The sequence below is a fragment of the Ovis aries genome, chromosome 16, assembly GCF_016772045.2.
Source record: "Ovis aries strain OAR_USU_Benz2616 breed Rambouillet chromosome 16, ARS-UI_Ramb_v3.0, whole genome shotgun sequence".
NCBI lineage: Eukaryota > Metazoa > Chordata > Mammalia > Artiodactyla > Bovidae > Ovis > Ovis aries.
This window is the reverse complement of record NC_056069.1, coordinates 2,112,195-2,128,953: the sequence shown is the minus strand read 5'-3', so window position 1 is coordinate 2,128,953 and position 16,759 is coordinate 2,112,195. Positions and strand designations below refer to the sequence as shown.

The window sequence follows — 16,759 nt, the reverse complement described above, 5'->3', positions numbered from 1 at the left end:
AGCAAGGTTTCTTTTATCACCTGTTCCATCAATATCAAAGAAATAGCCACTGCAGAGAGATGTGAGATTTCTTCCAGAAATGGAGTTTCTCCAATACCCACGAGCCTCCGGACTGGTCTCCAGGGGAGGACAGAGCCCCTGGGGTCCTGAGCCCTCGGGCCTCAGGCCCGCCCTCCTGGTTCCTCCCACTCTGGGTCCTAAACTCACATTGACTCCAGCAGCTGCATGTACTGCTCGTCCCCTCGGCCACCTTCCACTTCATGGTCCAGCTTGAGGATGATTTCATTTTCAAACTGAAGAAATAGGAGATGAAAGTCAACAATCACAATGTTAGAAGGCTGAAAGTTGAAATTACTCCATTCAACACTTTAACCAGAGCTTCAGGGAGCTTTTATCATTTCCCAGGCTTCCCAGGTGGTGCTAGTGATAAAGAACATGCCCGGCAACACAAGAGATGTAAGAGACTTGGGCTCAGTCCCTGGGTCAGGAAGATCCCATGGAGAAGGGAATGGCAGTGCACTCCATTATTCTTGCCTGGAGAATCCCATGGACAGAGGAGCCTGGCAGGCCACAGTCTATAGGGCTGTGAAGAGTCGGACATAACTTAGCAACTGAACAGCGGCAGCAACTCCCAGGTTTAGTGCTAGAAACTGGGAATGCATTATGAAACAGGACGCTGCACTTGCCTTTTAGGAGTTCCTTGGGAGTGGAGAAGAGCAGTAGGTGGTTAAGTGCTGGAGCAGAGAGAGAGGCATATGAAAGAGAGACAGACAAATAGAGGGAAGTCTTCAGGGAAGGCACACAGCCCATGTCATTTGACTTTGTTCTCAGGTTTATGTTGAAATTTTTCAGGAGAAAGGAAAAGAGAAAAGACATTCCAAGCAGAGAGCATGGGCAAAGGCTCTGAGGTATGTGAGAGCACTGATCTTCAAGAGGCGGCATGTTGGCATGATCAGCTATTATTTCTGCATGCCTAGCGTTCCTTTTTTTATACTTGGATAATCATATCCACCTTAATGTCAATTAGTGGGACTTAGGTGGGCTGAACACATCTCCCTAGCTCCAGGTGTGGATACATGACATAGGCCAAGCACTTTATCAGTGTCTTTCATTATCCAGACCCTACAGTTAAGAAGGGCCCAGATCAAGCCAGTGAGACTCAAATCTGAGGTTTTGCTGGCACTCTTAGCAAAAAGAAGTCTTTCTGCTTAACTTGAAGATTGCTGGGGAGGAACACAATGAAGGAATCTGCCTAAGGATGATACCAATGTAGTGGAAAGCAGAGAGGAAGGGATAGGAAGAGACTGAAACCTGATATTTTTGAGCTCCTGAATCAAGCCACACCTGAAGGTGTAATATTTATGTGAACTGATGCCTCAGAGAGTCAAGACTGGTGACAACTATAACAGAGATCAGACTAGCCAAGTGAGGGCTTCCCAGATGGCTCGGAGGTAAAGAACCCGTCTGCCAATGCAGGAGACACAAGAGGTGCAGGCTTAGTCCCTGGAGCGGGAAGATCCCCTGCAGGAGGAAATGACAACCCACTTCAGTATTCCTGCCTGGGAAATCTCATGGACAGAGGAGCCTGGTGAGCTACAGTCCATGCATGGAGTCACAAAGAGCTGGGCATGACTGAGCATGCATAGTTAAGTGGCCTGAAAGCACCTAGACACCAATTTTTGCAACGTGGAAGCCAATGTGTACTTTGTCTCCCATGTTCAATGTCAAGAAGCATGTCAACCCAGTCGAGTTTAGGGCTTATATAACATTTTGAAGGGCCATTCAGTGTCTCTTACATGGCCAAAATGCAAAAATGGTTTGCAAACTGGTTTAATATCATGCCTTGATGAGTCCATCCAAATCATGTGACCAAATTCATCTCTCATTTTACTGCTAGATAAGAAACTGGCACGTTGAGAAGGGAAGGAGGCTCTTGGTGAAGGTCGCCAACATTCAGGGAGCCCTTAGGCATTCCTGGGTCCTAACTCTTCACCTTTAGTCCTCACAACAGCCCCATGAGGTCTGAAGTCAAGGGTCACCTTTAAATGCTATCATGCATTGAAAGCAGCCAGCCCCACCCTCAGAGTGTCAGTTATTAGCACAGATGAAATAGAGGCTCAGAGAGTTTGAGTGGCTTGTTTAAAGTCTCAGATGGATGGCAGAAATCTTTGGGCAAGTGCTCTCCAGTACACAAAAGATCAAGCCCAGTTTAGCTGGCTGGAATCCTTTAGGTGATGGAAGACAGAGACCAGATTCGCTTTCTCCTTGGTTCTCATATCGCCTGTGGGGATGTTGTTCCCTCTCTTCTGTGTGCTAAGGGCCAATGCAAGGACCAGAAACTTGTGCTCGTACAGTTTGTGTTGAGAAAGAATCTCCTATGTGTCCACAGTTGAGGAAGATTTATGGAAGGAGATTCACAGGTCTGGAAAGATGGGTAGGACTGTGATAAACATGAAAAGGAAGGGCATTCCAGACTGGGGAGGTGGGGATGGACTGAGCAAAGGTGTGGAGGTGGGACTATGGAGAAAAGTGAGGAGAACAGTTCAGCTGGAGCACAGAGTTCAAGAAAGGGTGGAAATACGAACAGAGCCGCAGGTATGGGGGCCAGTGTGATGAGGGTCTGGGCTGCTAATCTATACAGAATCATGCCCCTTATGTAGTGCATTTTGTTAAGCCTGTTGTATATGCCAAGTGTCACCCAAAGTCAGGCTGGCATGAATAGCCATGTCTACTGTGCTGAGCCCAGGTAGGAAGAGAGACAGCCAAGGGACCGCAAGAGAAGCTGCTGATGTTAGGTCAAGGGGGTAAATAAGCACCGGCTTTAAATGTCTCCTCCATCTCCTTCACCATCTCGGGAAAATGAGTAGGTCTTTCTAATCCTCAGCTTCATAGTTTGTATCAGGGCTCAGCAAACACTTTCTTAAAGGGCCAGTCAGTAAATATTTCAGTTAGGCTTTGTGGGTCAGTCTGTCACAACTATTCAGCTTCCCTGTTGTGGTACCAAAGCAGCCACAGCTGATACAAAAAGAAATCAGCACGGCATAGTCCAGTAAAGCTTCACCAAAGACAAAAGTGGCAGGACAGATTTTGCCTGTGGGGTCATATTTGCTGATCCTGACTAACATAACAGGCATCACTGTGCTACCTCCTGCATGGGGTAGTTAGGGAGACTGGGGACATTTTATTTACAAAGCACTAGGCAATTGCACAGGCTCAAGTGTGCACTGGGTTTTCTTGTCATCTTATGATTACTGCTAATGTTATTGTTATTACTGCTGAATGTTACTGGAAAGCAGCTCTCAGGGAGAAAACCAGCTTTGCGGAGCTGTTCAATGGTAAATGCTGGCATGCTTCCTCCTCATGAGATGAACTTTCCTTTGGAGCTGAGAAGTGGATGGGGTAAATAAGCACTTGTCTCAGGGTCACAAAAGAGCCCAGAGGGAGGGAAATTACAGGGTGCCAGGAATGTGCAGAGCTGATGATGCCAGCCACGCCTGAGCCCTCCGGGGCGGGTTGGAGAGGGGAGGTTTCAGTCAAGTACATCCCAGGGCAGACTCTGGTCCTTTGGGCTGCTGGGACCAGCGGTGGGCTACGCTTGGGAGTGGCTTTGACCACAAGCTTTGGCATCAAACAGACTTGGTGTGGGGCTTCCCAGGTGGCACAGTGGTTGAGCATCCACCCGCCAGTGCAGGAGACATGGGTTCAGCCCCTGGGTTGGGAAGACCCTCTGGAGTAGGAAATGGCAACCCACGCCACTATTCTTGCCTGGACAATTCCACGGCCAGAGGAGCCTGATGGGCTGCAGTCCATGGGGTCACAAAGAGTTGGATATGACTGAACACACACACACACACACACACACACACACACACACAGACTTAGTTTGAGTCTTGCTTCGACTGTTTTTCCTACCACATGACCTTGAGCAAGTTAATAAGCCTTTCTGAGGCTCAGTTTTCTCATCTTTTAAATGGAACTTTAAAGCAGCACCTACTTTATAGTGTCGAGGGGAGAAGTCAATGGGAAACGCATGAGAAAGGCCTGGCCTGGCGTTTAGCACATAGCAAGTGCTTGGTATTTGTTAGTAACCGTCATTATGACGTCACTGACACTGTTCTCGCCATTGGCATCTTAATCTCATTTAAGCTTTACAACAGTGAAGGGAGATGGGTGTCATTATCCCTGCTTTATAAATGAGGCAACTGAGGCAAAGTGGGACCTTTGCCTTGGGTTTCAAAGGATGCTGTATTTGACTTAGGGCATACCCAAGGGTCCTTTACACTGCCAAACATATACTACATTATGGCAACATGATGGGCCTCACTCCCAACACTGCACTGTGTAGAGCTTAGGGAGTAGCCCTGGCTTCACCAAATTATTTCCATTTCATCCACAACTAAAGACTGCATCACATCACTGATGCCTCATCCCACCCTGCAAAGTGGATATTTGCTAAGGAGCATCTCCAGGTTACTTTTGCAGAAGTTGGATGCTACAGGGACTTCCCTAGCGGTCCAGGGATTAAGAATCTACCAACCAATGCAGCAGACATGGGTTCAGTCCCTGGACCAGGAAGATTCCACCTGCCGAGAGGCAACAGAGCTCGTACACCGCAACTACTGAGCCCCTGCGCCACAGCTGCTGAAGTCCACGTGCCCCAGCGCCCGTGCTCTGCGAGGAGACGCCACTGCAGCGAGAGGCCCGTGAACCACAACTCGGGCAGAGCTCTTACCAGGCCGCAACCAGAGGAAGCCTTCGAGCAGCAAGACCCAGCACCGCCCAAAGCGAATAAACGATAAAGAGAGACCGTGCAATGCCTAACTTGAACCTTTAGCGCTGAGGAGCAGAGAAGTGAGCTCTAGGAGCCCGACTCCCTCTCGTGGCGAGGGGACCTCACATGGCCACACGCTTGCATCACGCCTTCCCGGAACTGCTTCCTCTGTCTCTCCCGACTGCTTTGGACCCTCTCAGCTTTTTTCATCATCTTGTTCACCTACGCTTTTTGTTTGCTCCACCGAAGTGTGAAATTTAGGGGACAAGAGCTCTTCTTCAAAGGTAAGGCCCTGACTGTGACAGGGGAGGGGTCAGAGAGGGGTCAGCTAGGGCGGCAGAGAGATAACAAAGAGGAGAGTGGCATCCATATGCCAGCCTGGGGTCTTCTTTGCTGCCAGTTGTCCGGCAGTGGTCAGAAGCCTGCCTTGGAGGAGCTGGAAAGGACAGCGTCATGCAAAGGTGGGAGGCTGATGGGAATCAGTGCAGCTTCCTCTGTTTCTCTGAGTTGTCTCATCACTTCCTGTTTCGTTTCCTACTTCATGAAGCTTGAGTTTGGTATTATGATACCATAATAATGGTATTATTCTACACATTTTGTGGATGAAAAACTGAGGCTGAGAAAGGTTACATAACTTGCTCAAATTTACTCAGCTTATAAGCATCAAGTCTGCCTGGCACCAACGCATACTGTCCAGAAGACAGTAGGTGCTCAGTACATGTTTATTGAATTGATTTGCTCTCTTCCACATGCTGTTCTAAGCCATCTGAATCACCATTTATCCCATGCCAAGACTCAGTCTCAGCGGAATCTGCCAAACTGATATCTTTGTTCATCCATTCATTCCACAAGCAACTACTGCGTTCCTGCGGTGTTCCAGGCGCTGCTTCGTGCCTGCTCAGTCCTGTCAGCCGTGGCCAGCTCTTTGTGACCCTGTGGGCTGTAGCCTGCCAGGCCCTTCTCTCCATGGCACTGTCCAGGCCAGAATACTGGAGTGGCTTGCCCAGCCCTTCTCCAGGCCGTCTTCCCGACCCAGGGATTGCACCCACACCTCCTGTGTCTCCTTGCGCACTTCAGGCGGGTTCTCTGCCACCAGGTTCCCCTGGTGAAGCCGAGGTGAAGGCACTGTCTTAAGCGCTGCTGTCAAATGCCACTGTCTCTTCCTTCTCTGAGGAAGGGATCCTCTCCTTCCGAGAGAGGAAGGCCCTCCTTCCTGCTGAGAGCCCAGACGCTCACGATGATCAGGACATCATCCTGCTCCACAATCTGCCTCATCAGTAACCACTCTACTCAGTCTCTGCATCGCGGGACCTCCACTCCTTCCCACAGATGTCATCTGAAAAGACCATAGCCTCTCCCTCCACAAAGAATTTGCCAGCAAGACAACCGGTCTAACCATCCCCCTGGGGTTGCTCAGGCAGTAGCGAGCTACCCTCGTTATCCTGCATTATAAAAACATTCGCTGGAACGCTCCTCTCTCTGCCGAGGCTCTCCCTCTGAAACGCTGTGGGATGGGGGTCTAAGTGCCTGCATTCATACTGAGAGCACTGACGTGACCCCCACTACATTCATCTCGGGCGCTTGACAGGTACTCAGAGTCCCGGGCCTCAGGGAACTGCGCTGGCCCTCAGAGAGCTCACGGTCTTGAGATGGAGGCGGACCTGTGAGCATACTGCCGTGCTCTGGGGCAGAGGTGTAGGGCCTGAGCCCTTTCCAGACAGGACGAGATGCATTTCACTTCAACTGCAGCAGGCCCACTGCAGCTACAGCATGGCCAACTCGAAGCCCCTCTTGCTGAAACGTCCCAATCCAGTGGATGTGAATTCCAGTCCCAGGTGAAGACAGAGGCCCCTGAGATGGTCTGGGGTGAAGTGATATACTCATGAGGGGTAAAGGGTATCAGTAAAAAGCATCAGCTATTTTGCTGTGGTTAGAGGAGAAGGCAGGGGAATCTGGTGACGAGGCTGCAGAAGAAACCCTGCTCAGATAGACCGGCCTGTGAGCCTCCTCCCCACCGGACCCCCAGAGTCTGCCCCCTCCCTACCTCAGTCACCCCATGCACCCCCTGCTGGAACACACCTCTGTCTCCTGTGTCCAGATGCCCCACTGCCCCCAGGAAGCAGGACAGGCTGTGTCCAAGTGGGAGGCCACAGCTGAAAGGTGACTAGGGTTCACCAGGTGAAGAATGAGAGGAAGAGCCCTGCAAAGGCACGGCAGCAAAAGAACTACAAGGCCCCAGGTGTCAGGCCAGAGGGCCTGCTGTGAGGAGGGGCAAAGGTCCTGCTGAGTGCTCCTGTGGGTGCTGCTATTTCCTCTCACACCCACGTTTTAGAAAGGGAGCCCAGTCGCGCTCTGGGCACCTGGTTCCTCTCTTATCTATTGGCATCGGGCACGGCCACAATGCTACCTGGGTTTCAAACCCTAGTTCTGGGGGGTGCTCCAGATCTGGCCTTCAGGGCAGCGTGGAGCTCAGGGGGCCTGGCTTCCTCCCTCTCCTGGAGATACCATCTATGTGTGCTTACTCTGAGTCAGGCAGGGACACCTGGGTTTGCTCATCCCACACCGGGCTCTGGTCAAGCACACAGCTGGCGTGCACACGGGCAGCTGCCCCATTAGTTAGCTGCCCATTAGCTGCCCCTGACTCTCCTGTCTCTCTTGATAAGGCAGCGATGAAGAGAAGCAATTGGGGAAAGAGTTTACAATGAACACAGGTGTGGAGCGAGGATCCAGGGGACGACCCCATTCATGGAGCTGAGGCGGCTGCGTGCCAAAGGGTTGCCTCAGAATGGCATCCACGAGGGCAGGACAGTCACACCATAGGCGAGCCTCAGAAGCCCTGAGGCCACCGAACACGACTGTCAGGCTGTTGCCCAGGGAGGACCTGGGTTAGCTTCTCTTTCAGACACTGAGGCATCAGTACTGAGAGTGCCTCTGCACACCTGCTCCAGGACACCTTCTGAGCCCGCTGGTGCCCACCCCACTAGGGGGACCTGAGGGGAAGCAGAATGCCCTTCATCCCACCCAGGGTGCCCCTCCCATGTTCCCAAGCTCCACGGACTTTGCCTTGAAAGATTCCAAACAACCTTCAAACATCCATCTGCAGCTGTGCCTTCCACCCTCCTGCACCCCCAGCCCAGCTGGCTGGCTATGGCGTCTTCCTGCATCTGCATTCCTCACCTGATTTCTCCACAGGCTCCCTGCAGGCAGATGGCTGGTCCCCAGCCTCGGGGACAGAGAACGCCTGTGAGTCCCTGAGTTGAAAGTGTACCCTCTTACACTGGGATTGTCACAGCTAACTAGTCTCTTTCCTCTTAGAACCTCTTTCCTCTTAGAACTTTCCCAAAGTGATTGGCACATCCGATAAATGTTTCTTGCAGAAATGAATCTGAGAAATTCACAGGTCTGTTTACTGGGGAACATCTCCGTGCCTTGGCTCCATGTGTTATGCCCCCTGGAAATCTCCAAGAGGGGCTCCGACGTGCAGGGGCTTCCTGAGGTATTCAACCTCCCGTCCCTCTTCCCGGAGCATCTGGTGGAATCAGTGCTCCATTTCGTGAGCAGCCACTGCTTCAGAGGGCACCACCATTCTCTCAGTCAGCCTGCATTTACTGCGATGAGGCCAGTGGCTGAACAGGGCAGTGGACGCAGCCTGGCTTGGGATCCTAGGGACCTGTGTGCTGCAACCTCTGCTCTGTGTCTTTCTCATATGGCTAAGGGTAAGTGACTTCACTTCTCTAGGCTTCAGGGTTTCCATCCTAATATTGGGATGGGAACTTTCCTGGTGGTCCACTGGCTAAGACTCTGCATTTCCAACACAGGGAGCCTGGGTTTGACCCCTGGTCAGGGAACTAGATCCCACATGCCACAGCCAAAAGATCCTGTACGCCGCGACAAAGCGCAAAGATCCCGCATGCTGCAGTGGAGGCTCGGCACAGCCCAATGAACACACATGTGGGATGATGTGCTGCCTACCTCACAGGGCTCTAAGAAAAAGATGGCATGAATTGACGTACGTGACGCACTCACGGGGACCGACACGGGGCCTACACGGTTAATGGCAGTCACCGGCATTATCGTCAGCATCACGTTTTTGACATGAAGATGAGGAAGCAGCAGAAATGAGTGTAGTGTAAGGCCGTGTCTAATAACAATGCTTCAGACAGCTGGAATGACAGAGGACTAGAGGGCAAAGGCCTCTTAAAGGGTGAGCTCTGGGGAGGGCTTTGCAGGATTCAGAGGCACACACGGATGTGCTGGCAGGCAGGACCACGAGTGCGGCCGAGAAGCAGAGGAAGAGGAACGAAGAGGATGCTCACCAAGGCAACACAGTTCAAGAGAGCAGGAGGGAGGCCTGGAGAACAGGTGAGGAGGTGGAGCGGGCTGGAGACAACGGCGGGAGCACTAGCTGAAGGCGGAGCAGGGAGGACCCGGAATGCAGGCGACAGGGTTTGGACTTCGTTGGATGAGGATTAGGGAGCCAGTGAGCAAAGGAAGAGTAAAGTCCGAAAGGATGTTAAGAAAGAGCAGCTTGGAAACTGCTGCCCTTCAGGAGGCACTTAGATACCTATTTTAAGGAAATTTTTTTGGCGCAGGATGTGGTATAGAATGAGGGGCAGGAATGCCAGGGTGAGGAGGGAGTCCAACAGGGGAGCACCAGGAGGGGAGGGGCAGGGAGGACAGCAGGGCGAGACCCGAGGGCCTCGCATCGCTGAGGCAGACTTGACGGGACACAAAGAGCAACCTCCCTGAGCTGGGCCTGACCTCTGAATGGAGCCAGCATCCTGCTGCGGAGACCAGGGCCTAGCTCACCGGCCAAGCGTCTGGGGTGGCCGGGCCTCCATTCTTCCAGTCCAGTGGGATTTTCTATGAAAACCTGTGACTGGTGGCCCTTGCGTTTGCCCCAGTGGCTCCCTCCCTGCGTGCTGGGGAGAGCCCCACTCACCCCACCACAGCTCTGCAGGGCCCTCCTGGGTGTCGGGGCCTGAGCCTCTGCTTGCTGGCCACCTGACGCGTGGCCAAGTCTGACGTTCAGATCTCCTGCGTTATCGCAGAAGCAGAAGTGCTGGGCCAAGGTGGGCGCAGGCGTGTGCAGGGGGGAGGAGGAGCCCCTTGGGACATACCCTGAGGGGGCTCTTCTGCAGGGAAGTAGGATTCCTATCCTTTAGAGAAAGGGACCACACCGATACCCAGCAAGAAAGTATATTTTAATCTTGGCCTTTCGTGGGAAAGCATGATGCAACACTGACCAAATCCGCTCTGCCAGCTCATTCCAGGCATGTGAATCAATGTCCCCAGCCTCCCATCAAGCCTCTGAACGAAGCCCAGGCAGACGGAACGAAGGTATCATTATGGGGAAATGGGCTGGGGATTAGAGATGCTGGCCTGAGTTTCCAGCCTCATTTTTTACCTTTTTGAAATCCCCGCTCCTTTGATATTCACACAGCATCATGTCGAAGAAGATTGGGATGGTGGCTTTCCGGAGCTCAGCCTCAGGGATAAGTGTCATCTCTAATATGGGTCCCACCATGCCTGGGATGAAGCAGATTTTGTTCTGGCCTGAAAGAGAAGAGGGACATGGGCCCATGAGACCATTTTTGTGATTTCATAAGAGAGCCAGACCAAGCCTGGGAAAAGAAAAAAGGGAGGCTAACAGTAAAAACAAAAGCTAACACTTACACAGCTGTTTACCCGGAGCCAGGCACCATTTTGGACACTTTACATATATTAACTCGTGTAAATGACGCATGCATCATCCAAAACAAGCTCCGTTGTTAGGGATAATAACGCAGGCGTGTGGAAGGCACATTGCTGTTTACAAGGCTTTTCACCTGCATATCTCCTTTGCAAATAGGGCCCTGATGGAGTGTGTTAGTGATGGCAAATCACAGGGATACTTGAAATGATGTCTGTCTGCAGCACAAGCCACGTTTCTGAGATTTGGAAACATGCTTTTTTACCAACTGTTTTGTGAAAACAAGAAAAGCAAAGTTTGCTGCCAAAAACCTGCTATAAAAGTATGGTCAGTGTAATAGTGGGAGTTAAAACATTGCTTTGTGGTCAGATCAACTACAGCTTCTTGTTTCTCCTTCCTCACTCCAAGGCTCTCCTGTGTCCCCTGCCCTGGCCCCTGGCAGTGTCACCAGCTCACCAGCTGCCTTATCACCAGGGCTGTGCTCCTGGTGCTCCTTTGTTGACAAGTTTTTCCTGCCCGTTCCTCAACATCTGCCCATTACCACCTGGCTTCCCATGGATAGATACACTTTAAAAAGCCCTGCCACATGCCCACCCCACCCCTAGCTCCATCAGATGCCCTGCCCTGGCCAGTGGTCTGTCTCCTTAGCCAACTTGGCAACGATGGCTTCCTTTGACAGACAACAGCCTCTCCCACGGAGAGCTCTGTGAGAGCAGAGAGCATGTCTGTTCTTATGACATCTGTAGCGCTGAGCTTGGAGCATACTACCTCCGTAAATGTCCACTGAAGGAGGAAATAAATCCGTCTCGCTCTTATACTCACCGGAGAGTGAGTGACTTGGAGACGTGTCATAGACATGCAACTGCCATACTTGCCTGCTGAGATGACCACAGGAAACACGTCTGTGTGGACTCCGTGGGGGCTCCCCTGGGGGCTCAGGGGCAAGGAACCCTCCTGTCAACGCAGGAGACACAGCTTCGGTCCCTGGGTTGGGAAGACCCCTTTCAGTAGGAAATGGCAACCCACTCCAGTACTCTTGCCTGGGAAGTCCCATGGACAGAGGAGCCTGGCAGGGTACAGTCCATGGGTTTGCAAAAGAGTCAGACATGACTCAGTGACTAAACAACAATAGCAACACTTAGCACAGAGTCTAGGATAATCAGCCCCGGGGCAGGGCCAGTGAGGCCAAGTGGTGAAGGGCACTGAAGTTGGCGCTAGACTGCCTGAAATAGATAAATGCATCTTCCATCAACTAGCTGTGTGATGGTAGGCAAGCTGGCCTCTTGAGGCCTCTGTGTCTTCACCTGCAATATGAGAGTAATAGGTATTTTTACTTATCAAGCACCCTGGACAGTGGTTGGCACATGGGACGCTTTGTATAGTGTTAGCTCTCACTGCTGTGATGTTTGGCCAAAATGAACCATGAAGGGCAGCCTTGTCGAGCAGAACTGAGCAGACTCCTCAGAACACACACATCAGACGTGGCAGAGAAAGGGAAAGGGAGGGGCGCTCAGGAACTGCGGGGATTTCCTGGGGAGCATGGGCAAGCCCATCCCAGCAACCCTGCCAGTGAAGCTGACACCCAGGTGTCTCATCGGCAGCTGTGTCTTTCTCCTCCTGACTCTCAGAGCCCAAGAAGCCCATCCTGCTTTTCCCCACTGTCAAGGTGCACACTGCATTGGTGGTCTTTGCCTGGGGGGCTCCTGGGGTGCAGAAACTCAGGCATACAGCCTGGCATTGTTGCTTTTGATTAAAGCTGAGTAAAAGAGCCAAGAGGGAAGGCTGCAAGAAAATGAATTTTAATTCCACCTAAATGAGGCTTAATGTTGGAGTGAGTGTTTCCCCAGAATTCAGATAAAAAAGGCATCATCTTAGGAATATCCTCAGTTAGTGAGAATGAAATAGTGAAGGCAGGCAGAGAGGTGAGTGAAATATGAAGACACTTTTCCAGGATACCAGCTTCATTATACAGTGTGTTTGGATTATACTCTGCATTGTTCCAAACAGAAAAAAAAAAAAAAAAACCTAAACTAGCTTTCTTGCAGATTTATAGTAACTGCTAATCTTGGTTTCTGATTTTGTCCTTCAAGATCCTTTAAACCCTCAGTGGGGTTTTAAAATTCAAAGTCGAGTGTAATAGTAAGTAGCAGGTAAATGGGAAACTGTCAGATAAGCCACCACGGAATGGAGAAATTGCTTATGTGACAAAGGCCTTTAGAATACTGGAGGGCATTGGGTCTGATAAAGATATATTTGAGATGGTTTAAAATAAAGAGCAGACATGCCACAGACTAGGGATTTCCTAGGCACTTCTGACCTGCATTCTTTGCAGTCAGTTGAAGAGATGCTCAGAAGAATAGGGAAAGAGGAGAGAGAGACAATGATGATTTCTAAATGCAGTGTGATCTCAATGGTCCTTACAATGCTCCATAAAAAATTTTATTCATTTACATCAGAAATGGAATTTGAGCACATTGGATTTTGTGTTCAAGTAAGCTGAACGTGTGCCTTTATATACACAGATGTGCACACAGGCACACACACGGAGAACATATTTGTGGCTAAGTGAATGTGAACTCATTTTGAAAAAAAAAATTCTCATTCAAGAGACATACCTGCTATTGTTCTTGAAAAAAGGCAAGGAAGGGAATGGGTGAGAGGGTCTTTCTCACATAATGGAAGCTGAATCTCACTGGGAACAGATACCAATTAGAAAAGGCTTTTAAAGTCCCAACAAGTCAGTGGGATAAATCCAGGTGCCAGGTTGCCCAGGCTCTGGGGAAAGATCTGGCAGAAATGAGGGCACAGGGAGGAGCTGAGGTCTATGGGTGGAAAGCCGGCCGCCGTGCTCCCCTTCTGGTCTATGCAAGGGCCTCGCCTGTCCTGCCTCGCGAGGGGAGAGGTGAGATCGCAGGTGAATGTCTGAGAGCACTAGGAAGGCAGCCTGACAGGAAGAAATGAGAGAAAACAGGGGGAAGGAAGGGAGGAGGGTGGGGAAAGAGGAAGGGGAAGACTGCCCTGTGGGCCAGGCTGAGCGTGAAGGTGGGAGCGCCCCTGGCCTCAGGAGGCTGACAGGAGGCCTGCGGTGCTCAGACTGGGAGCACAGACCCCGAAATGAGCAGGATGAGGGCGAGTTATCACCCTCTGGATTTCAGAGTCCTGCAAGCCTCCTGGGGACTCTGAAATGAAGCTGGGTTGATCAGAAATGACCCCGCTCATTGAAAAGAGGAAGAAGGCACGCAGATCTCTGCCCCTCCATCTCAGGCTTGGGAAATGTCCCTCTAGGTACTGATCTAAGACAGGCGGTCAAGTCCCTCCTTGTGGCCCAGAATGTGCCTGGCCCAGCTTCCCTCCAGGCCCTGTAGAATCTCTGAGCCTGAAAACCTGCCTCAAACTCCTCCACTGCCACTTCAGACTGTGTGGCTTTGTGAAGAAGTGAAGTGCAGTTGCTCAGTCATGTCCACCTCTTTGCAATCCCCTGGACTATAGCCCACCGGCTCCTCTATCTGTGGGATTTTCCAGACAAGAATCCTAGAGTGGGTAGCCATTCCCTCCTCCATGGGATCTTCCCAACCCAGGGATGGAACCCGAGTCTCCTGTGTTGCAAGCAGATTGTTTTACCCTCTGAGCCACCAGGAAGCTTTGTGTCTGTTACTTAATGTTCCCCAGCCTCTATTATCTCATCTGGGGTCTTCCCTGGTGGGCCAGTAGCTAACACTCCATGCTTCTAATGCAAGGAGGGTGGGTTCAATCCCTGGTTGAGGGATATAAATACCCCACATGTCATACGGCAGCAGCCAAAATAAATAAAAATACTAAAAACATATTATCTCATCTATTAAATGGAGATATAATCATAGTCCCTACCTGAAGAATTGTTGAGAAGCTTAAAACAAAGGGCTCCGTACAGGGCCTGGCTGGTTAGAAAGGCTCAGCAGATGTTGGTGTTGAGTGTGGTGATGCCAGTGCTGAGCAGCGCGAGCTCGGCCCAGGGTGAGTTGTGGGAAAAGCAATGTAAGCAGCTGCGGTCCAACCCCGTGGTGCCCCCTGGGGCTTTTCACGGAACGTCTCAGGCTGGTCAGTTTGTTCGTTTACTTCTAGAGTAAAGGGATGGCATGGAAGGAGGTTGGATCAGATGTATCTTATCTCCCACAGCTGACATTGCTGCTGCTGCTGCTGCGTCGCTTCAGTCGTGTCTGACTCTGTGCGACCCCATACACGGCAGCCCACCAGGCTCCCCCGTCCCTGGGATTCTCCAGGCAAGAATACTGGAGTGGGATGCCATTTCCTTCTCCAACGGATGAAGGTGAAAAGTGAAAATGAAGTCGCTCAGTCGTATCCGACTCTTAGCGACTGCAGCCCACCAGGCTCCTCTGTCCACGGGATTTTCCAGGCGAGAGTACTGGAGTGGGGGGCCATTGCCATTACCAGCCTCCAAACCCTTCTCTCTCCCACTGAAACATGCTCTCAGGTCTCCTCAAAGATGTCTGACAACCCCAGTCTGATCATGTTGTCCACAGCTACAGTCCTTGCATGGGTCCCCTTGGTCTCCAAGCCCTTCTGGCCCGAAGCCCCATCTCCACACCCTGCCTCCCCCTGCTCAGCTGCACCCCGCCCCGCGCTGCCCACCATGCTCGTCCCTCCTGTGCCCGACTCCACCCGAGCCCCACCACCACTGGCCCCACAAGCAAATGTTACTTGTTCTCTATCCAATATGGAGGCCACTTGGCCACAGTGTCTTTGAGCAGCTGGAATTAGGCTAGTCCAAGTTGAGACGTGCTGTAAGTGTAAAAGACCCACTAGATTCCTAAGAAAGAGTTTTGGAAAACAAGCCAAAAAAGGTAACCTATCTGAATAATGTTTTATGTTGGTTATATGTTGAAATGGTAACACTTTGGAATACGGAGTTAAATAAAATATACTGTTAACATTAATTTCACTGCATTTTATCTTTTTAAAAAACGTGGATGCTAGAGCCTTTAAATCTAGACAGGTGGCTCACAGGCTTGTTCCCTAGGACGCCACAGCTCTGGGGCTCAGCGCCCCACAGCCTTCACCGAGGCTGCCGAGCTCACTCACTAGGCGGGAGTCCTTTATGCACTCTCTGGGTGCCCCAGCTTCTGCTCTACAGCTAGCTTCCTTTACAACCACAATTAAATAGCTCAGCAGTCAGTTTACTATTCAGTGCAATGCCGTGAGGTTGGGGGCTACGTCTCTAACTACAGCTATCTTTGGTTGCAGCCTCAGCCACTAGCACAGTGCCTGACCTTTAAGGCTACTTGTCTTCATTTCTGGCTGCTGCTGTTATAAATCACCACAGGCTGTGGCTTAGCACAACACAAACTAATCTTATAGTTCTGGAGGTCAGAAGTCTGAAATGGGTTTCTCCGGGCTGAAGTCAAGTGTGAGCAGGGCTGAGTTCTTTCTGGAGGGTCTGAGGAAGAAACTGTTTCCTTCCCTTCTCCAACTTCTAGAGGTCACCCGCATTCCTTGGCTCATGGCCCCTTCCTCCATCTTCAAAGCCAACAGTATTGCTTTTTCTAATCTTTCTCCAACTCCTCTGCCTCCTTTCTTCACGTCTAAAGTCCCTGTAATTGCTTTGGGTTCATCTGGACAGTCCAGGATACTCTTACCATCTTCAAGATCCTTAATCATGCCTAAAAAGTCCACTTTGCCATGTAAGGTAATTTATAAACAGGTGCTAGGGGTTAGGACTTGGACACCTTTGGTAGGTATTATACTGCGTTCAATATTTGTTGCTAAATGAATAAATGGATGGTTGGTTGGATGGATGGATGGGTGGGTGGATGGATGGATGCCTTTCTAATCCCATTTCCTATTTCTGCCCAGCAGCTTCTCCCTAACTCAAGGAAGTCATGTTTGCTTAGGCTGACTGTTCCCTTGGAATAGCTGCTGCCCTTTCAGCTCTGACCACCCTGGCGTCTAATTCAAGAGGCAGTGACTCAGTAGAGCCTTCCTCTTTGCCTCAACTCCTGAGTCTCGACCACACATTTCACATTAGGGAATGTGCTCTTAGTTTGCTCTTCAGACTCTCAGTCTGTCCTACGTTTAGAGCTCAATGGTGGGCTTTTCCAGGGAGGGCAGGGACCATGCCTTATACGTCCCCAACTCTCTCATCCTTCCCTGGTGCTTAGCGCTGAGCTGGGCCCTCCATCGATGCTGAGAAAGTGACGGTTCAGTTGTTCTCACAGCTCTGCCGGGAGCGACCTCCCCACATGGAAGGCCATGATGCCAGACACTGGAATTTATCTTTCTCTCCCATGAAGACTGTTAAC

At 51.0% G+C, this 16,759-nt stretch overlaps 1 protein-coding gene across 1 annotated transcript in view; it reads right to left on the bottom strand.

Moving 5' to 3' along the window:
- Positions 1 to 16,759, bottom strand: part of DOCK2 (dedicator of cytokinesis 2) — a 473,410-nt gene that overhangs the window by 59,517 nt on the left and 397,134 nt on the right. Inside the window, exons 33-34 of the mRNA XM_042233648.1 lie at positions 10,179 to 10,327; positions 208 to 293 (exon numbers count right to left, since the gene is read on the bottom strand). Of these exons, the coding sequence (XP_042089582.1) occupies positions 208 to 293; positions 10,179 to 10,327 (235 nt within the window). The remainder of the gene's footprint in view (positions 1 to 207; positions 294 to 10,178; positions 10,328 to 16,759) is intronic.